Source organism: Melospiza melodia, chromosome 10 (genome assembly GCF_035770615.1).
Source record: "Melospiza melodia melodia isolate bMelMel2 chromosome 10, bMelMel2.pri, whole genome shotgun sequence".
NCBI classification, from domain to species: Eukaryota; Metazoa; Chordata; class Aves; order Passeriformes; family Passerellidae; genus Melospiza; species Melospiza melodia.
In genome coordinates, this window is record NC_086203.1 from 14,948,796 (window position 1) to 14,973,216 (window position 24,421).

General features: G+C 41.2%; 1 protein-coding gene across 13 annotated transcripts in view; it reads right to left on the minus strand.

The window, feature by feature from the left end:
• DOCK3 (dedicator of cytokinesis 3) overlaps positions 1–24,421 on the minus strand; it is a 186,717-nt gene that overhangs the window by 84,792 nt on the left and 77,504 nt on the right. For all 13 annotated transcript variants that reach the window (XM_063164504.1, XM_063164497.1, XM_063164503.1 and 10 more), the window contains exons 9-12: positions 23,549–23,703; positions 7,825–7,906; positions 3,382–3,442; positions 1,257–1,404 (exon numbers count right to left, since the gene is read on the minus strand). In XM_063164504.1, the coding sequence (XP_063020574.1) occupies positions 1,257–1,404; positions 3,382–3,442; positions 7,825–7,906; positions 23,549–23,703 (446 nt within the window). The remainder of the gene's footprint in view (positions 1–1,256; positions 1,405–3,381; positions 3,443–7,824; positions 7,907–23,548; positions 23,704–24,421) is intronic.

Consider the following 24,421-nt stretch of genomic DNA (forward strand, 5'->3'; position numbering starts at 1 on the left):
GCTCTGGGTGCTGTGAAGGGAATCCACATTAACAGAACTCTGCAGATGAGCAGCAAGAAAAGGGAAGCTCTTTTCCTGAGATTTTTATTCCATCACTGTACCAAGACACTGGGTTGCTCTAAAGGGCTGTGTGACTCCACTTGTCACTGACAGAGTCCAGTGTTTCCAAACCAAAACAAGGTTTTTCTGTTCTATTTTTCAGAAGCTAAAGAAGCGCTAAATGGGCGACAAGACAGAAATCTAATAATCAGAATGTTCCATTTCTGTAAACATTCAGAGTGTTGCAGTTGCAATACATTAACACCATATCTACAAAGCCAACAGAACTATATAGCAAAACCCACTGCTCTGAGATAAGCTGGAACTGAATGTGACAAAAGGCCAAGACTGGCCAGATTCTACCAACAGAGAGAAGAAAGAGGACCATTTTCTTCCCTATAACTTGACATTTTTGCTACAGTTTTCATAACTTTTGGCAAAAGAGTAATGAAAGAGCTGACTCTGAGAGACTTTTGTTTGGACTTAAGAGATTTCTAATGTATGAAGAGACACCCAATAATCTTCAATGAACAGCAAGACATTTTTTCATTTAGTTTCCCTCAAAGGTCACATTTTCTGCTGCTGAATGCACATCCCAAAGAATGACAAAGTTCCATAACCCACCAAATTATCTTATTACTCTCAAAAGTGGCCACAGACCACAAAGCAGTGTCAGCTGTGCCTCAGCCCATCTGCAAAGCAGATCTTGCCAGTATTTATCCTCACTAACAAGGGATTTAAATATTCCCTGCAGTCTCCAGACAGTTTGTCTGTGGCCTCTTTATTACAACTGTGAGACCATATTTCATAATAAGAATGTCAGTTCAAAGTTCAAAATCACAAATAACTGAAGACAGATTCCTGCTCAAAAAACGTTGATTTGTTTTGAGAATTTTGGTCACACACTGTTGACTTCAGTTGTTTTCTACTGCTTTTGTTGGTTACCATGAGTGGTAGGGAATAGCAGATGAGGCATGAGTTATTATTCCCTTCATCAGATGAAATGCAGCACATTTCTTTGGGTTTGAGCTCAGCAGATTTTAAATAATTCACATTAATAAAAGAGCAGCTTTGCAAGTCACACAGATTTGGGCAATATTCAATAACTTCTGAGACATTTCACACACCTGAAACATCTGTGGATAACATTCATTATTTTTTATGAGCTGCTGGAATAATAATAAAGAATAAAAAACTTCCTTCTAGGAGTTACTCACGTGTAAACTTTGAGCACAAAGTCCTTTTCCTCCTTGATTTCCGAGAGGGACTGGAGCACGTCCATGATGCTGAGCACGGCGCAGCCGTAGGGGCGCCGGTAGTGCAGGTGGGGGGGCCCTTTCTTGGAGTCATTGAGCAACATGCGGCCTGGAAGGAGGGACACTCAGACATCAGGGACAGACAAACAGCCACATCCTGCCTGCTCTGCTCCTTACAGCCAGCACTTTCAGCTCCATGCTGCAGCTGACACTCCTGCCTGGCTCTGCTTTTGCCCCAGCCCCACGTGCTGGGCTGTGCTGGTGACAGCCCAGGGATGCTGGGCAGGACTGGCACAGCACCAGGGCTGTCTCCTCTCCAGGAGCCTGGGGGACAGGTCTGGGAGGGGACACAGCCAGGACAGCTGAGCCACACTGGCCAAGGGATGTCCCAAACCTTGTGACATCTGCTCAGCAGCACAAGGGAAAGGAGTGGGGACATTGGTCACTGGGAGGTTTGGCTTTATCCAGACTGAAGCCTGGCTTCCTGGGAAGTGACTGCACATTGATGGCTGCTGGAAAGAAGAGAATGAATCTTTTGCTTTCCTTTGCTTCTGCTCGTGGCCTTTGCTTTATCAGACTGCCTTTATCCTCACCCATGAATCTTCTTCCATCTTACTTACTCCCCAGCCCCATCCTGCTGATGAGGAGAGTGACAGAGAGGCTTGGAGGGCACCTGGTCAACCCACTACAGCTTTTCACTCAAACTTTTCAAACCCAGAGGTCCATTTGAAGCTACACCTCACTCAGCCAAAACCAGCTAAGGGCAAAGTGAAAAGCATCATGTCTGGCCAGCTCTGATTTGCAGCTCCATGACACATATTTGCATCCAGCTGGGCTGACTACAAATCATCTGTGGATGAGCCAAGAATATGGCTGTACTCATCAGTCTGACCCACAGAGATCCACTGTGCTCCTTCCTTAGAGTGCACTATTGACACAAATTCTCATGTTATTCATGTGCTTTAAGGGAATGTATTATATATTGTATATAATACTTGTAATATTATATATTGGTTGTTTATCATGGTTGGATGGACCCTTCTCGGAGCACAGGAAGGAAAATTCTGAGGTACAAAGCTGCTCAGTGATTAACAGCCTATCACTGAGGCAGTTTTTAAATAGAGCAAAAGATGCCAAGGCCAGAAAAATCACTGTGATAATCAAAGTGAACTTGTAACATTACATATAATAATTTGTCCAGCCCTTGCATCAAGGTTAATACAGCATCTTTCCACAGGCTTCATTTATCACCTCCAGTGATAACAGAGCAATAATTCTGACATGTAGGCTCTTATGACATGGGAACTCAGATAATGCAACTCTGACCTCCCTGACACATTTGTGGCTCTGAAGGCTCTCTGCCATTCCCCACACAACACACAAAGCTCTGCTCAGAGCTGCTGTACTTCAGAAAAGGTGCCTGTGGCTGGTAATGGGTGTGAGCAGTGACTGGGCTGGCAACAGGCTTAAAAGCCCTTTCCTTGCAAACACTGCCTGCCCATTCTTCAGTCACCTGAAACACAAAAATGGCACTGCTCTTCTCACTTGTTCACAGTAATACAGCTGAGGAAACTGTCTCTGCTACTCCTACTATACACTGCTAACATTTTAGGTCCAATATTTAAAATAAATTATACTTAACACACGCAAAATATGTACTTGCACCACAGACTCCTACAGCAACAAACAAATCTTGGCATATATTTGTCTAACAGCCTCTGATTTACTCGATGTGGATGGTCAGACAGGCTGATATCCTGCCCTGCAACCCAGCTATAGCACCAGTAAAAAGATCTCATTTGAAATTTTTAGACATTGAACAAAAAGCCTTTTTACTTTGTCCCTTTCCTGTAGATGTAGTGTTTAATCAAAAATTCTGTTTCAGACTCAGAAAAACAAAATCACTGCTAAACAGTCATCAGTAACTTTCTAACACTTAGCTCCATATGGTCTGAATGTCAATCAGTCTATGACTGAGTTTTCTAAATGTATAAATCATTATAAAATCAGCTAATTAAAACACATTTAAAAATACTCTAAGAGCTCTGTTTATTACATATATTGCAAGCACTAAATCATACTGTACCTATTCGGATTACATGGGCAACTATGTACAAATCCCTCTTCATGTCCTTGCTGCTGAGATCCTGAAAGATCAGAAAAAAGAGAGACATTCCAACATAAGTGCCTGCAACTATAAATGTGGATGAAAACTCTGAAATCCTATGTTACAGAAAACCAGGACAAGAATTTTAAAAATGAGCTTCAAGAAAAACCAAACAGGAAAAGGAGAACCTACAGAAGAGCAAAAGCCAAGCTGAAGTTAATGAAGACAAGTAAGTGTTATTGACTCTGAGAAAAATTTAAAAAGAAAGAAATAAATTAAGAAAATACACATAGGATACTTTTCAATAACTCATTACTGCAGAATTTTGCATTCACATGTCAGAAGCCACCTTAATTGCAATTTCCTTGGTATGTTGTACTTTTCACTGATAACTTCATAAACAACCAGGAACTTCTGATACATTCCTCCTGCATTTTTATTTTTTTAGTTACAGGAAAGGTCTAAGAAACATTGCTTCCTAAAAAACCAGTTTTGCCTATGCCCCTCACCTCCCAGACAAGACTTGAAACAGATACTGTGTACTGGGAGAATATTCATCTCTGGTTTAGACTGATGCAAAAAGGCTCCTTGTGCTCTGCAGTGACAGCTGCTGCCCCTTTCTCCACTGAGTGCTGCCATCTCATTGTCAGGTACTACTTACACAAGAATTAACTGCAACAGTCTCTGATTCTGATAGTGGTTTTCTTTAAAAAGCTCCTCAACTATGTGGTATTATAACCACTGTGAAAGGAAATAATGCTATTTTTTATAAAGAGAGGAAGAAATTTAAACTGTGGACATTTAAGATCTGTCATCCCTAATCTGAACCAATTTAGAATTAAAACCTGCATTTTGCTGAAAGCTAAATCCCACAGGGAATTTCTTTCTCATGTGACTTGAGAACCCAAAGCCCAACCAGTGAGATTATGATGGCAATGCAACTCCAGACTATGGTGCCACACAGCACAACAGAAGCTGGCACAGTGACTCAGAACTAGGCAGGAATTTATCCTAAGGAGAAGTTTCAATCCCTTCCCAATTGTGTTACATTGCTGAATTACAGCAGGCAAGTAATAAATTCATGGCTGTACCTCCTTGCTCTCTAAAAGCAGCTCTGCATTTCCCAGGGCAGCATATGCAGGGAGCTGCAGAACCACTGTTTGGGATGCTGCTAAGCAGCAGATCTGCCTCTCCAGAGCCAGAAAATGAAGGCACATAAACCATCCTTAGCATTTCCTCTCAGGCTCGATTTTGCTGCTGCACCAAGAAGGGAACACACTTTCTAGGCTTTCTCCATCACCCAACATACCAGGGTAACATATGGCAGCCTTTATCTTGCATGTCTTGGAGACATGAAGTTCCACAATAAAAGGGATTTGACATAGTTTTAATCTCAGAAATGCCTGACAAGACATTTCATAAAGCAAAAAAACTTGGAGGTAATACTTAATGCTCTAGAGAGCAATAGATTCCTGAAAATATCTGTGCTTTGACAGGGGGAATTTTATTATACCATCAGATTACCAGTTCTAATTAACAGCAATTTAAAGAATTATTTTTTCAAAGGGCAGCTGTCAAAACATCAGAAAACGGCAGGGCACGAACATATTGATGGGTTCACACTTTAGTTGCTTTTCCAATTTCACAAATAAAGTGTCACAGGCAAAAGACAAAAAATGTGGGCCCAGATGGCCTTGCATTTCAGTTTGTACAGCACAGGCTTTTTACAAGGCAAGAAATTCTTACTATGACATGGAGCAAACAATCAAAAGCCCCAAGCCCTGTGAGGAAGTTTTGAGATGATTCCTCTGCAGAGAATCCATGTACATCTCCTAGGATCAGGAGAGGATAAAACACACTTACTGGTTACTCTTAGGACTGCATCCACAGGGTGGATATTTATGGGTATTTCCCACATCCTTCTGAGCTTCCTAAACGATCCTGACTGATACACAACATAATTTCATTCTAATTCTAACTGAATGGCTTTTTAGAAAATCATCTCTAAATTCTCTCACCTGTATTGGGTATGGAAGAGAGTTACTCTACAATAATGATTAGTTCTTTACAATGCTGGTTTCCAGAAAGGTCTGATTGTGTGTTAAAAGACCCAAACACCATCACAACAACCCCCAAACTACTGGAATCAAGGATACCTGTCTGCCAGTAATAAGTTATTTAATTCAGCTGCCAACCTCACAGGTCACAGAGAATAAGGTATTTAACAAAAATAACAACCTTATAGAGTGTAGTTACATTTTAATTCAGATCCAGGAATGTTTCTAACATGTGCACAGGCTGAGGTTTGCTTGAGTGAGCTTTGATCTCCAGAGCAAGCGGTTTCTCACCTTTGCTGTGATATGACAGCAGATGTAAAACCCAAGCCTAGGTAATTTTGATATCTTACACAAGGAGACAGGTGAACCCTTAGAAGTAACAGAGATAACAAGAAAAGGCAGGGATCCCTTGAATTATCTAAGATATGGGCTGCTTGCCTTAGGGAAAGAGGAGAGTTTTAGAAAGATACTGTGGTGTGGTGAGGTAGGGCAAGGAAATAAAGAAATAGATTAAAAGTCAAGATGAACACAAGCCTGGGAGTAGACCTGAAAATCACAGAACTATCTTATCTTAGAAGCATTTGATAATTAAGAAATTATCATAAGATAGAACCAGATAAAATGGTTATTCAAAAAAGCAAATATTTATTGCTCTTTTACTAAACACTTTGGAAAGGTCTTTGAACACATTGATGAAAAATGCTGTTTTAGAGGTGTAAGATCATTTGCACAGATAATTTTTCCAGTTATAATTCCTGTTATGCAGAGTATACATTCATTATAATTTTGTTCTGTAGAATACACATTCTATGGCAGAAGAGTGAGACTCTAAGCACCTCCACCAGCCACTGAGGGAGTCTGAGCACCCTAGAGAGCTGAGGCTGCAGCAGGTTTGGTATTTTTCTATAGTAACAGGAAAGGGAGCTCAGGAGGTATCTCTGGTCAGGACTGGGGCTGCACTAGCAAATCCTGCAATCCCAGGGCTGGCTGCTCTTGGACTACACTGGCCCTACTCAGAATATGCAGCAGATCTCTCCTGGAATTGTGTTATGGCCCTGGGTGTAATTTATCATTATTTTTTGAAGGCTGTTTAAAGGCTGGTTGGCAGATCACCAGAGCAACACTGTTTGACACTGCTCACCACACAGACAGAAACAGGACGTGTTCCATGACCCCAGGTTGTGTGGCACGGGTCAGGGTGGGGAAGTTGGAAGCTGAAAATCCTTTTCAAATTGATAAACCTCAGAGGCCAGAAAGTGCCAAGGTTGATCCAAAGCCTGTGCTGCCTTTTGGGATTATTCCTTAGGGCAGCTCCTAAAGCTGCACTCCTGCCTTTCGCCTGACTCAGACATCAGTGCTGAACCTTAACCCCTGCCCACCTTCTCTCAGCAGGGCCAGACTCTGGGTTTGAGTCACCATCTCTGGGGTGACACTGTCACCTTGCTGATGTTTATTCAGCTTTCAGCACCTCACTGATGGTACCAAAACCAGAACTGCTAGTGATGTCAGCATCCAGGTCAGTGCTACTTTTGGACTGCAACTCTCAGATCCAGAGGGAGACAGAACAGAGCATCCTTACACCTGGATCTATTCTGTTCCCTAAGAGGAGGAATCCTGCTGCCTTCTTAAGGGAGAAAAGGGAACAGTGCTGGGGACCATGCCTGGCTCAGTGTCCAGCCCTGCCTGACCTCAGAGAGTGTCACTGCCAGGACCAAAGCTCTGCCATCTTTTTTCTTCACTGCAGGTAAAAATACTTCTGCTACAGAGCTTCCAGCATGTGCACTAACTAAAGGTGAGTCATGATGGAAGGTGTTTATCACACTTGGGATCTGAGATGCCTTACAGTTATTCTGTGAGGAGCTGTTAACTTTCAGTGTCTCTAGATTTTCATATTCTTTCTGAGAAGAAGTAGCAGATAAAATGATGGTCTGACATCTGATTCTGAGGGAATTTTAAACACAACTTAAGACCAGCACAGAAGCAATTTCATACAAGGGCAGGTAGGGACAGGACAAGGGAAAACACTTGTCTGATTTTCATTCAGAAAAAAGTGTCTTGTTTTATGTTCGGGCCATCACAGCCTTTTCCTATGCTCAGTTATCAAAGAGCACAGCACATCCAATGAAAATATTCAAAATTTCACACTGTCTGCAGGAACAAATGCAAGTACTTCAGAATACTCAGCCATAAAGATAATTTACAAGTACATTCCCTTTCTATGTTAACATTTAGTAAAAACCATAAAAGTTGCGAAATTATTTCTCCTCTAGTGATTATATTGCAGAGGAAGAACTGGGTTTCCTTCCCCTCAGGAAACCTCCAGCCCCACTGCTGTGAGGGGAGAAGAAAGGGAGCAGACACGTACTGTGAAAAGCGCACACATTCGATCGATCTTCTCCGGGTTCCTGGGGCCTCCGTTCTTGTTTAACCTCACCATGAACCTCTCACTGAAAAACAATGGTAAAAAACCAATCAGCTTTTCCTGTACATCAACAGAAAAAAACAGGTAGATTTGGGTGTCATTATAAAAAGATGCAGTGGTCATTATAATTCCAAAGTCTATACAACAGTATTCACTGTCTATACAAAATTACATGGAATAGCACAGATTTCTAATAGTAAGTAGTCTGCATGTGAAAACATCGTGTGATGCATATTCATGATGCAATAACATTAAAATAATGTGAACATAAGAAGCACAGAACCTGTACACATTACAGCTCCTCCAGGCAAAGGCTAAGGCAAACTTGCTGAGAGGTACACTGCCTTTGGTAAATCTGAGTTCATTAAAATCCACTCAAAACTAGAAGTTACAAGAACACCAATTAAGCAATCTCCTTCAACATAGAGCATTTCTAGAAGCAAGACATTAATTCAAATACATTATGGTTCAATTTATATAACTCTTACCAATCAAATTAAGCAGCCCTTTGATGAATAAAACCAGCACGTTCAGCCAGACTGCAAAATGAACAATACTCACAATGCATGGTAAGACATAGACATTTGTATTTTTTTTCCTAAGACAGAGAATTTATGTGTAAAAGTAAGTTTGATGAGCAATTTTTCCCTAGTGTGCAACAGCCCCCTAAGTACTGACCACAGTTTTCTTCCTAGATTTTCACAGAAATAAAGAGAGAGCTTTCAAGAGAGATTATTAAATCTTCCAATAATCACAGATCCTTTCAATCCTATCCAGTACAACTGTATCAACTCCAGTAACCTTCATTAGATACATTTGCCTGTACATTATCCACCCTTGGCCTGAAGAAAATGAAAGCCCAGAGTTCACACTACCTCCTTTGGCAGCTTGCTCCAAGGGCCACTCATCCCTGCTGTCAAAGCACATGGACCATGGGAAATGCCTGATTTCAGTGCACAGCCACTGCTTTTTGTCACCCTTCTGCATTAAAGAGCCCTTTAGAGAAACTCATTTTTTGCAGGGCAGGGATAGCAGTGATATCCCCACACACAAATAAGCAATTAAACACCGTTAAAAATCCAAGAAAAAGTGCTGGAATCATTTTGTAGAACTCACCCACAGCGAAATTTTTCAACAGCATTTCAGGAACAGTTCTAAAGCTGTAAGATTGTAACAGTCTGGTACTGAGACCACCTGCACCATGAACACACACACATCTGGGGGTTCCACATAGGTGAAGCCAAGCTCCTGCTCAGTCTAACTGCGATTTATCAGACATCATCTCTTAGCCCTTCCACACAGATTTATGCTGAGAGCTCATGTGACCTGTCCATTATAAACACTGAGATATTTTCAGAATTATTACTTTTGTTGAAATGGTCCTTAATTCTCAAGCATGACCCATACATCTCATTATACACCTTTGCATGATAATTTATGTAAGTAAATGATGCTCATCAATCCAGATCATCCCTCTCTGGCTGTTTCACTCGCCCTGTCACTCACTATTACTCCAATCTCCATGTATCCCACAACCCCATTCACTTATAATTTTAATTAATTTGCTACCAATGCTTATAACCTCAGAGACTGCTAAAATGCCACAAAGAAATCCATAAGAAACAGATATTTCAAAATTCTTTTGAGATGTCAGTAAGTTAAGAACATTTCACCAAATGCTTTAATGACATGGTAAAATCCATTCTTTCAGTAATTTTGTGATGTGTTAAGTGGAGAGCAGGACAATACTAGACCTTCACAATGTTACACTGACAGTCACATTACAACAACATTACATCTTCACAGCTATCTATATCTACCTAACACAAATCAATGTTACACATTGTATTTGAAATTTCCAGTAAGATGTAGTCTTGAACTTTCAAAATGGGTTTTTAAAATTATTTTATTTCAGCTCTAATGAGCATTTCATTTTCATACAGCAGCTGAATGCAGTACTATGTGCCACAAAATCCTGTGCAGACTGTCCCTCGGACAATGGCAGGGAAGGGGCTGCCAAGTCTTTGAGCTGAGCTGCCTGTATGGGTTTCATTCACTAACAAAAGATTGCTTAGTGTGCTTTTAAAGCACCCAAAGAGGGATATCCTGGAGATTCACTTGATGGTCCCTTGCAAGGCTTTCCTCCATTAATAAGTGGAAATCTTTTAACATTTGCAATTCATCTTTTCCTTGTTAAAGCCATGGAGAAAATCTGGTTCCTGTCCCCCTATTCCAGTGCTTTTCAAGAAATGAAGCAGCCACCACCCCTCACCTGCCTATTGATCACCTGTTCCCTTATTCCAGCACCACTGCAGTAACAACCTTTACATTCCTTCCCTTCATTTAGAGTCCTCTTGAGTTTGTGTGAATAAATAATTAAAGGGACTTTGAGTCAACTGCAGCATTTGAGAACTGTGGAACAGGAAGAGGCATTTGGCCAAAGGAGATCCAAGGACAGGAGGCAGAGAGTGACAAGGCAGCAGTGCCAAGAGGCCACCCCAAAGGACCAAGCCAGCTCCAGCTCTCCCTCTTATCCTTTCACATCACTTCTCCTAAACTTGTGGGTTTGTTTCTCATCTCCAGCATTCCTCTAATCTTTGATATTACTACTGATCAAGAACAGCTTACTACTGCTCTGCTGTTCTGTTATTATTCTGCTAAGGTCTCAGTGGTGCTGATACTGTCAGGGTTGCTGGAACAGGACTGGAACCTTTTTTACACTGGTGACCCACATTATGAACTAGTTAGTCAGCTGCTTCCCATTTTACAACTGCAAATTTATTTCTATGTCAAAGCAAATCTGGAAGAATAACCCTGTTTCCAATGACCTGAAAATCCACTGCCTTCATCTATCATTGCAGGTCTGCTTTTAGACAAAAATACACACATTTAGGGTCAAGAAACTTAATGGGAATTCAGTAGCTTAATTTCTTCTTTTAAGAGCTATGTCCTTGGAAAAAGTTAAGTCTCCAGTGTGTCTTTTCCTCAATTTTATTCTCTGCACAAGGATAAGAGCATGCACAGAATTCAGGCAACAATAAATCCTAGTTTAGTAAGACTGAAATATCAAATCTGAATAAACTCCATGTGGAAATTAATTAAAAACCCAGTAGTAATAACTGCCAAATGTGGTGGAAATGAAGCATGGGAGGTACTGAGATGCAATCTGACTGCTTGATTCTACTGCTGCCCAAAGCCAAAAAAACCCACAAAACACCCACAACTAAAACCAACAACCCAATAAAAGTTTTCAGCTATTCTGAATATACAACAAAATCAGTTCTTTTGCATAAAATTGGAGATAAATTCATCAAAACTGAGAAAAAAATTAACATTTTACCCTGCTGAGCTCAGACCCAAGAGGTGCCACATCAGAAGCAGTATCTTAAACAAAAGCTTATTTATTCCTCTTTCTCCTATATGCTGTAAGTAAGCCTCAATTACTCTAATTGCAACATCTCCTCCTGTGCTAATTCACATCATAGTGAAACCACCTCTTGTGCAGCACTAAGCCAGGGTTTACAATCACTCTCATGATTAGCAATTGCTACAGCTACTCAAATATAAGAACCACTGCTCTGACAAGCAAAGTCAAACAGCTTCTTGTTCCTTCACTTGAAAAGGAGGAAAAATGAAAGGAGAGTAGTGTCTGACTTCTTGGCTTCCCCAAAGTGACTGAAAAGCAGAACCATTCTGAACTCTGCAGAAAGGAAGGAAGCCATCACTGGGTTGGGATGTAACATTTTCAGCATGAAAAAGGGGGCAAACAGGGACAAAATTCCCTGTTGGTGAGCAGGAGTGGCACTGTGCCCCCAAGGAGTTTTTGTTGTTAAGGTTTGTTTGGGATGTTCTTCACACAAAGTGTGAAGATGACAACAAAAGGAAAGGGCTGGCAAAGAGCTTGGGCTGGACTGGTGAGCCCCTTGTATTCATTCATGGGCACATTTCATTACTGGGGGGGTTTCAAGGCAAAAATCCTGACTGAGCATCAGTTTGGGAATGTAGGTACAGCATTAATGCATGCATAATGCCAAAGTATGGACACCTGCAATAAGATGACAACACCAGTCTCCAATTCAATTTTCTGTTTCAAGTTTCATATGAAACAAGAGTTCCAAACCTTCTTGGTGTTTCTCGTGGACAACTCCTCAGAGCACTGACTCTTTCTTCTTCACAAAGCAGCCACTGACACCAATTCCCCTTCTCACCCAGCCACCCCACTCTTTTATAGCATCTTCTTCTCATTGCTTACAGCTGTGGCCTGTTAAAGTCAGGCCTGTTCCTAATCTTTGATAACTGGCCCAGCTGCAGCTCCTTAGGGGTAAGATTACCTTCTACATTATCTTTATTTTCTTATATTTTACCCCCCTACAGACTGGTGATAAAGAACACAGACTAAAAAAATTAATTCTTTAACAAAGAATAGGAGATTGGTTTTCTGAAGCAGTAACAGCAGCACATTAGGGCTTCAATCCCCTTAGGCAGAAACCTCACATCTTATACCCTTCCCTCGTCTTAAGTAATGGTCCAGGAGCTATTTCTCCCAGAAACAAAACCTCCTTCACCCTCTTCACCCTCTCCATTCCAATGTGCCACTGAAAGGGAGAAGGTACAAATATACAAATGCCCCCTAGTTTTTCTTATTCTCCTCAGTGCTTCTTATTTCCAGAGAAAACTGGGGGAAACACTGAAAACCCCCAATATTATTAAAATACCTCAGTCGTTTCTCAAAAGCTGTATTTAATTGGGTTTTCACAATTCAGCATTTGGCCAACCCTTTTAAGAACACAGGTTATTTTAAAAATACATATTGGTCCATGACGCATGAAGAAGTGCTCAGGAAAGGGGTAATGTGGTAGTGGAAAAGATCATATGACAACTTGTATTTTAGACTTTGATCTTCTCTTGGTGCCTCCTCAGGTTTCTTTCTGACATTTTCAGTATAATGTAAAACCTTGCCTGCATGCAAAATACAAACTCAGGAACAAAAATCTGAAAATGCTGCCATAGAAGCCAGAAGTTTGCAGGAATAAGTTACAAGCACTTACCTAGCCAGGACAGTTCATCTCCCTTCAGTGTTACTGGTTAAAAAACAAATGATAACCATGATATTATTTCATTTCCCCTCTGCCCTCCTTCCTGAAAAATGTCTATCTTTTCTTTAAAGAATGTTAACACACCTGACAATAATTCTAGACTAACATTTGAGCTGGCATACGAGCACCATAAACATTTGAAGGTGCTACTGTAAAAGCACCTTATTTTGTCCCAGATAAATCTCCTGAGCAAGCTCAGCTCCACACAGCCCATCCAGGAGAGAGCTTGGGATGAGCTGGTCACTCTATGGCAGTTAAACCTTGCCAACAATTCCCCTCAAAATATCCCAGTCTTGGTGCACACACCACATGTCAGGAAGTTTACCTCAACAGTGACATCAAACACTGCACTCTTGCTGCCCCTGTGTGTACAAGCTCTACAAAAACAATATGTTGGCCAGATGAATGGAATTATGTTAGGAATTACTGGTATAGGATCAAAGCATTTTCTTTAAAAAATTAGCTTGTTTCAAAACATGAATTAAACACCATGAAAGAGATCCCTGGGGCTTGGTGGGAATGGGAAGGGGAGAGAAACTGAGCTACAGTCTCAAAACCTTACAGTTTGGTCAAGCTAATATGTGCATGGATTAACTTGGAAAGTTGCTCCTGTATCAAAAAGGAAGTGCACTGACCCAGCAGAGCCGAAGTTTTAAAGCCCCAGGAGAGCAGCATTAGCCAGTTTTCCAGAAAGCAATTACTGCTCCACCATCCTATTTGGAGGCTGAGGGAAAATCAGGCTCTACTGTCCTGGCTTTCCATTTGTGCTGCACCCTGCAATACAGTTAATGATAACCACATGAGACTTCTCATATTTGCTTGCACAACTTCACAGAAGAAAAAAATAGACTTTTATTTTCATTCCATTGGCCAAACTGGAAATTGGAATTTGGAAATTTGTTCCAATCTCTCAAGTTTGTCGACTGCAAGAACATTACCACAGTCAGTGATTGAAACGGTCACATCAGGACAGCACTGCAGCCTGATACTTCTGAGAACACTCTGTAGGAACTTTCTAAAAAGGAAACAAGCCTCACTTCAGGCCTTCTGAACTCTATTTCATGGCCATGGTCTCATGTTCATGAAGAAAGCACGCACCTATAATGACATTTTAGTAATTTCCCATTGTGAAAAAGAATTGGTTTTACTCTTGAAAGATCATTTAAGCAGTAGAAGTATCCTCTGAAAAAGCTTTTCAAGTTTATTTTCTGTTCATCATGATTATCTTTTAGAATTGCTAATTTTTGCTCATCCTCTTGGGGAAAAAAATTAGGCTCTTACAGCTGCTGTAAGACTGACCTAATAACAAAATCTCCCAGAGCTCCACAGAATGAGTCTCCATTCTCAGTGTGAGAGGAAGCCAGAGCATGTGCACAGAATGGACCCATGTCTGTGAAGAACTCAATTCCCACTTCCAGTGTAAACCACCAGCATGTCCCAGATCCCAGCAGTGTTTGGGCAATCCATCATGGACAGCGGTCACTGCCGAGCCTGGAGACAGGAGCATCACCTCTGCTGAACTTTCAGTTTGCTCACTGTCTCAGCAGTGACTCATGGACTGCTTAACAATCTTCCTTTAACAATCTTCCTTTTCAGGCAAGTGCACACACAGGGTGTTTGGTTTTTCCCCTTTGTTTTGCCGGGGGAGGCAGGAGAGTTCTTTCCTGAGCTGTCTTGTCCAGAAGCTCTGCAATAACCCCGCTTGCACAAACAACTGAGGCACAGTACACTGCTTTGGTTTATGGATTGTATTTTATAAAGACATCTTAGAGAAAAGAACACTGAATCTGTGAGGGAAATCAATCTGGCCCTGAGAAAACGGCTCCAAGCAACACAGTTTGCTTCCTAGCAAATTCGGGCTTAATGCTCATGAATTATTAAATTACCACATTGGCGAGAAGCCCCAGGGGAGGATTACAGAGCTTACAGTAAGACTGTTACTGCAAACACTGGGTTTCCATGGAAACAGAAAATAGTGAAAATAACTACCTGTCATTTCTCTTGCCACGTTCAAGGGAAAACCACCACAATGTTAAAGTGTTATTGAGGCTTGCAGGGGAAAGGCAGCTAAGCACCAATTACATTCTCCTTAGCTTCTCATGACTCTGCCACACTTGAACATTTGACACCATCATAAGGATTTTTGTGTTATTTCCATCATGAAAGGTACATATTTTTGTTCCTGAAAGGAATTCTGTCAACTAGAAAAGGCTTCTATTTAAAAAGGAAAAAAAAAAAAAAAAAAAAAAAGAGAGAGAGAGAGACTTCAGTCATTGAGTGCAATTCCCCAGTGATGGCGATTTTAACTAATGGAAGGCAAGGCAGACTGACCCTGCCAGGTGGCAGGTGAGGGAAGCTTTGCAGGGAAGACTTCTAATTTTGGATTACAGGTATTTTGTAGAATAAGGATTTTATCACCATCTCTACCCTGGGAGAAGCTAATGGTTCTGAGGTCTGGTACAGCAGCTGTCACGTTTAATTTCTGCTCTACAAGAGCTTTGCACATGACAACTTCTGTCAGGAACACAGACCTGGCTTTTGAGGGGGAATTTCCCCACAGAAAGAGCTGAAGCACAACAAGAGGATTCCATCCACTGAGCCTTCCTACAGACATAAAATTACTTGGAAGTGCTTTCTCTGAGCTCACTTACACATTTAAAGAACACAGATTTCCCCGCTGCCCTCACGTGAGCAGAATTTCTTCCAGCTGTGTGTTCACAACACATTGTCAATTCCTCCTGAGCAGGAAAAGGGAGGAAGTTCCAATGCCTGCAACTCATTGATTTCTTTCTGTTAACAGCTAAAAAATCAAAATAACTCTGTAGAAAACTCTATATCCCTGCCTATTTGTACGTCATACTTGATCCCCAACCACAAAAAAAAAAAAAAAAGCCAAAAAGCCCCCACTAGTGGGGGAAGGAGGACGGTGGTGGTGAGACATTCAAAATAAGATGGATATTTGTAAAAGCTCCTGCTTTGGAATAGCTACATATTAATAATTCCATAGGAACTAGGGAAAATAGTAATCTTATAGAAAAGAATTAACAAATTTAATGACACCACTTACATGTCTTACAGCAACTTTCAAACACAAATCCAGACAGCAGCAGTTTCTTTTGCATACACTATTAAGACAGAGAATAAATAGGAAAACCAAGCAAATGCAGATTCCAGAAAGATCCAGGTAATGAAAGTCAGTTGAAGCAACCAATAAAGAAAATGAAAATGCATCATTCCTCCTGTATCCTTTCCTAAAAATCTAGCCACCAAAAAGCCTTATAAAATACTCCACAGGTTTTGCCTTCAGTGATGACAAAACTTGCATTTTTCAGAAGTTCTACATTCTACCAGAAAGGCTCTTTGTCCCAGCTGTCTGTGTGCAGCAGACTTCAGAGACACACAGATTTTCCATGGTCACCGCAGTGAGCAGAACAAGGCCTTTGCTGTGGGTAGCAATATTTCTTAATGCCTGCTTGGCTTTTGAGGAAGTTCACCTTGAGAAGGGTGAAAAGCTCATGCTGCTCCCATTACTATTGCTATGAATTTATCTATTGCACAAAACTCAGAAAAATACTTCCCTTGAAATACGAAAGCCACAACAAACTGAAGTACAGGAGGAGCTGAGGGAGGATTAGCTATCCCAATAGATCAGATTGCTAAAAGACAGGTAAAAATATAAAGATGGGTTTTTTCATGACTAAGCAGAAGAAAAAACTCATTAGTTGGTAAGGTTAATCCCTAAGAAAATTTTCTGAATATTAAAGGAATAATTCTGAGTGATACAAAGTTATTTTTTCCCAGCAGCCAAATCATTATGCTGTCAGTGAATGAGATAAATTTTCTATTTTAAAATAGCTATGCTATTAAAAACATAACAAAAGGAAAATTTAGCGCATATTGCACAATAAAAGTAAAATATAATTTTCTACTTCCTTACATAGCAACTGGCAATAAAGGAACATGATAATATTTTAAAGCAACTAACTGGGGATAAATGCCTACACATGGTCCCAGCACTCCCAGAGCCATTACTTGAGAGAAACAATTCAGAAAAAGGATCTTCAGGTCAGTCCCATATCCTGGGAGAGAATGCAGTCAGGCTGACACAGTTTTTACTGCAGGTCCCTCCATGTTAATTAACAACTTCTCTTTCAGCTATTCAACTTCAACCATATCTATCTACCCAGTGACCCTTCTTTCCTCTTTCTGACCTTATTAATGCCAGTCTTACCATTTTTTATTCCACCTGCCCCCCTCTTCATCTGCCCAAGCAGATTCTGGTGTCCAGGACATGTACAAGTTCTACAGCCCTGGCTTGGGCAGGCAGGGCTGCTCTGAACAGGTGTTCCTGCTTTAAGGATCTGATCCTGCACATCAGAGCTTTGAGGGGACTCAAACCCCTTCTCGGACAGGACCTGTGGGAAATTTGCCATTGCATTTCACATGTTGGCACAGTGTTTGAAATGAAAGCTCCTGAGAGTGGTAATTGTCTGCAATTAGCAAGTGCTACAGAAAAATTATTCAAGATGGCATGTGTAAGCACAATGTAATTTTAGCTACACTGCTCCTGCTAACAATTTTTAGAAGCTGATATACATTCCTATTGACAGTTAAAAAGGAATTTAAAAAAAAAGACTAAATGATGATGAGAACCATGGAGCTAACGGCCATCAACAAATACAAACAGAGATGAGGGATTCCTGTCAAATTTGTCAAGGTAACCTTCAGCAGCTTGGTACAGATTTGTATTCTGACGTCTGAACCAGGAATACTGTGGCTCTGAAACTCCTACTACAGAAAGAGTGAAAACCAAATTCCCTACAAATTCATCATTTCTAAATCCAGCAGTTCCAAGTGGTGCATTTCATTCTACTCTACCTAAACACTGGCACAAACATTCTCTTCTTCCAGCCTCCCCTAGCCACTCAAGTGCAGTACTGGGGCTTCTACAGGACTAGGTTGTACAAATGAGTAGCAGCTTGAGAAAACTTCTAACATTCACACACTGGTTAAACCAAACCCAGTTTGGTCATGCCCCAGAAGTTTACTTGTTTACAAGGACACATTTAAATGGATAACTACGTTCTCTAATAATTTTATCCCTTTAGCATCTTGAACTGTTTACACATTTATCTGCTGATTTTTATCACAGAAAATAATTTGGTTGGAAAATGACCCAAGATCCAGAGAGGAGTTACAAATAGGAAATCATTATTTCCATTGCCTCTGCAGTTACCACCAAACCCCACTGCAGAGCAGTACTAACAGCCAAACACTGCCACTGAACATTTGACTCAGCCTTGAAAAATAGGGGCAGATGATTTTATGTCAGATGACTTTTGAGCAGCTGAATCCAACTATCCTGCTGGAGACCCAGGGCGTTTTTTCAGTCCATAATTATGTTTCCAAACCATGTTTCTCTCCTGAGAACTGCTTTGTCAATGGTGCTAAATCCTTAAGACAAGACTTGGGACAGACTGTACTGCTCACATTCTCCCCATCATCCACCCACAAGCTGAGAACATTTCCACAAAAAACATCTTTCTGTATCACCTATTAGCAAGAGCTTTAAAGAGCAAGCTTATGTTTTTTCTCATTTTGGCTACAGCTTTTAGATTTTAACACTGAAATAGAGGTTTCCCAATCAAACTCCTAGCCCGTGTTGCAGTGTTTACAATCCTGTCTCACCCCAAAGACATGGCAGATATTTAAAACAGACACTGCAGAGAACACCTGGTCTCTCAACCTGTTGGAAAAGAAAAGAAATTTAGCAAAATATTTAATTATAGTGAGTTGTGTGTGAACTGGTTTGTTAAAAAGTAGTTTTGTAGCAGTTGAAAGTGTGTTGGGTTTTGTGTGTAACCTAGCAGGTAGTCTTAGGGATTTAATAAATAATTAAACTAGTGCAGGAAAGTAAGAATGCTAACCTGTCTGGAGGCAGCATACAATGCTCTTAGAATAAGATAAGCAGAGGATTAATGATCTTGTTTGTGAACCAAGGAATGTATCACAAGGGGTCTGTGACCAGGCAAGGGGAACGGGAAACTGTTTCTTGGAGACTTTGTTGCGAATCGCATGTATAAGAGGGAAGCACCCATACGTGAATTTGGGGGCTCGGGATTTTGGGACATGAGTCCCCCAAGCTCCCCAGGCCCTTAATAAAGCACCCACAAAACTTATCTGAGTTTTGTGTCATTTATCAATCGGGCAACAAACCAAGGGTTTGAACAGTTTGTGTATGAGAATGCCCACATGGACCTGCTCAGTGAGTCCCAGCAGCAGCAGCAGCACAGGCACTGAGCACATCTCCCAGTCCCCCAGTCACGACGAGGTCGGTGCTATAACGGGAATGGCAAAGGCTCAGTGAGTAGGAGGAGGCAGGTGGAGGAGTTACCAGCAGAAATATGCACAACACATCTCCCATGCATAATTACTGCTTAGGCCCCCAGATCTTCATATTCAATCACATCAGAGTTTCTCTTTTGTTCTATTCACTCTCCATAATTAAGGATATTTCTAGATGACAAGAAAATTTTAAATCCCAGTGGTGTGTAAAATAGGGTAACTGCTTGAAGATGCAGGCAGAATGAAAAACATTCACATGTTTAAACATAAACTTCATAAAGAAAAAATAAGACAAATTTATTTATCCTTTTCCATACTCAAAAGACTGAGAGAACTGGGATTGCTCAGCCTGGAAAAAAAAGGCTTCAGGGTAACCTAACTGCCCCTTCCAGAACTTGAAGGGAGCCTACAGGAAAGATGGAGAGGGACTCTTTACAAGGGCTGGAGTGAGAGGACCAGGGGGAATGGCTTTACATTGAGAGTGGGTTTAGATGGGATATCAGGAATAAATTCTCCCTTGTGAGGGTGGGGAGGCCCTGGCACAGGCTGCCCAGAGAAACCCTGGATCCCTGGAAGTGTCCAAGGCTGGGCTGGAGCAGCCTGGGTGAGCAGAAGGTGTCCCTGCCCATGGCAGGGGGAGGAATGAGATGGCCTTTTAGGTCCCTTCCAACCCAAACCACTCTGGGATTCTATGACAGTTAGAATGGACTTAAGCTTTTTTTCAGAAAAAAAATACCACTATCATACCTCTGAATGTGTCATTTCTCTAAGTTTTGCATAATTCCATTTCCTAGAAAAATAGAGTTATTGTATAGGTATCTAAACCTCAATCTTTCACTGAATTTAATTTATTTTCACTACCAAAATCATGCTAAAAATGTCAAGAAATGTAAATATTTCTCTTATTTGTTGCATCTTTCTAGCACAGATAACACTCTGCATGCCTTTGTCTACCAGTTTCCAGCTCCTTTAGAGCAGTTAATGCAGCCTGTATCTCTTTATACCATCAAGTTTAATACTTCTCTTCTGTTGAGGCAGGAGGTGCATTCCCATATAACAGAACAAAATTAGTTGGCTCTGATGTGATTTGTGCTTGACAAATCTATGTTGACTTTTACTTACCACCTTGTTAGCTTCTTAGTGCTAACAAGTAGTTTATTTGTTCCACAACTTTTCACATTTGTCATCGGATTGCAGCTGACCTTCTTAGAGAGATTGAGGCAAAGCAGCCATTAAATACTCCAGCTATCTTGGAAACATCTGCTCATGGCTTAATGTCCCCTTTAATCTGTTCAGCTATTTCTTCATTTTGTAAAAAAAAAAAATAGTTTTTTTGCTGGTAAAGCATTACAGAATTATTCTTTTGGTTTTTCGTCCTTGATGCCCTTTAGTAGTTGCATTTTTTTCTACAAGTTTCTGTCTCTTCCCATCCCTGTTTGTGCAATTTCATTTGTCCTGTTTTATACTGCCTTTCCAACATGACACAGACTTTCTGTTGTCTCCATATATATTTAATTTTTCCTTCATACTCAAACAATTTGCTTTTGTGCTCTTTAACAGTATCATTCAGAAACATACAACTCTCAAATCTCTTTTCTCCATATCAGTTTACCTATCTCTATTTGATCTTTACTGGCACCTTCCTTACTGAGTTTACCATCTTTACAGTAATATTTTCTCTGCTGCTACTCTCAACTGGATCACTCCATGACAGTCATCCCAAGATATATCTCACAATGGGGTATAATCATTGGCTATAATCCAAACTACATCAATTATCACATCATTTTCCAGTAACTTCCACTCAGCAAACCAACTGAGGTATTAAAGATGAGTCACAAAGTTGCAAGACTAGTATCTTTTGTATTCAAGAAAAAAAGAAATCCCAAATACTTTAAAACAGACAAATAAGCTTTAATCCCTTTTTAAATCTGAGCCTTCAATTTCTATTTACTTAGAAGTATTACTTTCTATATTTCTGTCAGATTAAAAGTGAAGTAACTTTTTCCTTGTGTTTACCTCTAGGTCTGACCCCTCTGCTGGCAGTGTTGTTATTCCTGCTGTCCACAGCTCCCCACTGTCACCCTTTCCTTGCTCCTCCTCTGCTTGCTCCTCCTTTGCTGACAACCATTAAACACAGCAACATTTTTGTATTCAGAATCTGGAATCATCTCAAAAGGTATTTCAGCTGCTGCTCCAACCTTCTGATTGCTAATGCCCACCTGGTGCATGCTGTTGCTTCAGCCCTTGAAAAACACTGGAACTTTCAGCAATTCTTCACTTAACCTCCCTGGGAAACAACTCTTGGCACCAGCAGGCTCAGGGAGGTTTGTAATCCAGCACATGTCCAAGGCAGTAACGCTGAAAGCCACTCAGCCTCCAGCATGAGCTGCTTGGGTAAGAAATTTATCAAGCTCCAAACCATTTCAGAAGTCAATTTGTCCCTTTCATTTACAGTGCAGTGTGCAGAAGCCTTGCTTGGTTTTTTTACCTTAATGTACTATTTCCCAAGAGGAGAGAAAATGTTTTAAAGTAGATATAAAAACATCATTCTGAATTTGCAGCAATGTGTTTGTCTGTTTTCTCGTCTCTTCTCCAAAACAGAGCTCAGCCTCATTACACATTTCTTCCCCACCACTCTTTGGGATGTAGGAAAATGTAAAAATTATGCTGTTTTCACTACAGCAGACCACTGATGCTTAATACAAAGAGCTAGGTAATAACAACTGTTTGCACAAAAAAGCATTACTATCTATATTTAAATTTGCCTGGACCACTCTTTTTGCTTTTCCTCATTATAACAATTATTTCCTTTTTTTTTTTTAACCACTGGCAAAACCCTTTCCTTAAGGCTCTGCACTCAGTGTTTACATACAAACTGCAGCCCAAGACAATTCATCTCCTTTCAAAGCAATTTCTGCTGGCAGCAGCTTGTCTGCCTGTCCCATCCTCTTCCTGGCAGCTTTCTCATCTCAATTATTTAATATTTTATTGCTTTGCAGTAGGAACTAGTTGGGTGCCTCTTTTCTGTTTGGTTTTCCATTTTCACCTTTTCCTCCTCATAGCTATTTTCTGGTAATTCTCTCAAGAGAGGAATCATAGGCACAGCTAAACTCCATCCACTGGAGAGTCCAAAGAGCTGCAGAGATGGGAAGGGCCTGGAGGAGGAGCCTTGTGAGGAGCAGCTGAGGGCCCCTGGTTTGTTCAGCCTGGAGGAGACTGAGGGGAGACCTCAGTGGAGCCTCCAGCATCCTCCTGAGGGGCAGGGGAGGGAACCAATCTCTGCTCTCTGTGCCCAGGGACAGCAGGGAGGGGCTGCAGCTGTGGCAGGGGAGGTTTAAGCTGGATATCAGGAATACCATCAGGTCATCAGAGCTTTCTAATACAGACCAGTTTTCAGTGGGATGTACTCTGAAGAGATACAAAACTGTTTTCACTTACTCTAAGCTTTCTTCCTAAGAGAGGAAGGAACATTCTGTGGCTCTTCCCTCACTTTGGAACAAATCTAAATCTAGTTGCTGAAAGCTAGGAGAGTTTTGACTATGGCAGCAAGTGAATGCCAGGAAATGCTTTTACCAAAACTCAGAACACTGCACAAATATGATGTTCTTCAGATCAGACCAAGCTGCATCAGCTAAACTTCCAAGACACAAAATAAATGCTGCAATGCTCTTCTACATACCTTGATGTTTCAAAACACATGCTTGTAAGAGAAAAAGCCAGCCCATCTCATGTTTGCTAACACTGGTACCAATTAGTTCAATAAACTGAGAGCACAGACACAGGGATAAATGTTAAGAGTTTATGTTGAGAGCAATACAGCGAGGAGAAAAAGCTATTTTGTGACATGCCTGGAAGGCAAGGAGTGGAGGAAAGTTACAGAGGCACACAGCAGTCTCAAACCAGCCCCACAGCCTGGCCCTGTCATTATTTGTGCTTCTTAACCAATAACCCTAAGGAGGAAGCTTCTGTAATGTCTGGAGGCAAAGTCAGAAAACTAAAAAATTCAACCATTCTGTGCCTTTAATGCTTCACTAAATTTCCTATGCAAGGAGCAGTCTGATATTCCATGTAAGAACTGCAGGGCCAGCAGTTCCTGATGTCCCAGCTCTGTCCTTCCAGCTGGGCCACAAGAACACACCTTGTGTTTAGCTGCATTGCACCTGCTCTGCTCACAACTCTTTTCTTTTCCTAGGAAGCTTTTTAGCTCTTGGACAAATTCCTACCTGATCTGTTTGCCTTCCCGGACATCGTACAAGGAAAAAAACACATCAGTGTCCTCTCCAATGGTGTTGTAGGTGAAGCTCTTCAGGCTGAGGAAGAAGTGATGAGGCACTGGCATCCGGCAGGCTTCCCCGTGCCGCTGACGGATGGTGTCCACCTGGGGCAAACAGGGAAAACCATTGGCACCTCCTCACACAGAAAGGACAATAAACCATTGGCACCTCCTCACACAGAACCATTGGCACCTCCTCACACAGAACCATTGGCACCTCCTCACACAGAAAGGACACCTGAACACCTGAACCAGTGGCACCTCCTCACACAGAAAGGACACTGAACCATTGGCACCTCCTCACACAGAAAGGACACCTGAACAGACCAACCTGAGCACTTGAACAGAGATCCTGCTCTCCTCTCACCCTCAAGTAAAAGTTTAATCTCAAATATATTCTGCCTCAGAGATAGGGGCCAGATTAAGCTTTCTGCCTCTATTTTTAATGCTTCTAATTTGAATAGATTGATGAAACTGTGATAACCAAGTAGATACAAAATAAATGGTTTATGCATTGGAAATCTGATTTTATCAAGTAAACCAAGTCAATCCTATTTCTCAAATTTTGCTTTGATTCTGGTACTGAAAATGAGTTATAAGATGGTATTGGAGTGGGTCCTGATGATTTCCATTTAAAGCAGATGGATTTAAAGCATTGTCAGTAACATTTGTTACATTATTTCTTTTGAGCAGCTGCAATTCACCTCTAGAGGCCAGTAGGACCAGGGCAGTGACTGCCCCCCTGTACTGAGCACTGCTGAGGCCACGCCTCAAATCCTGGGGTTTGGGCCCCTCACTCCAAGGAAGAACTGAGGTGATGGAG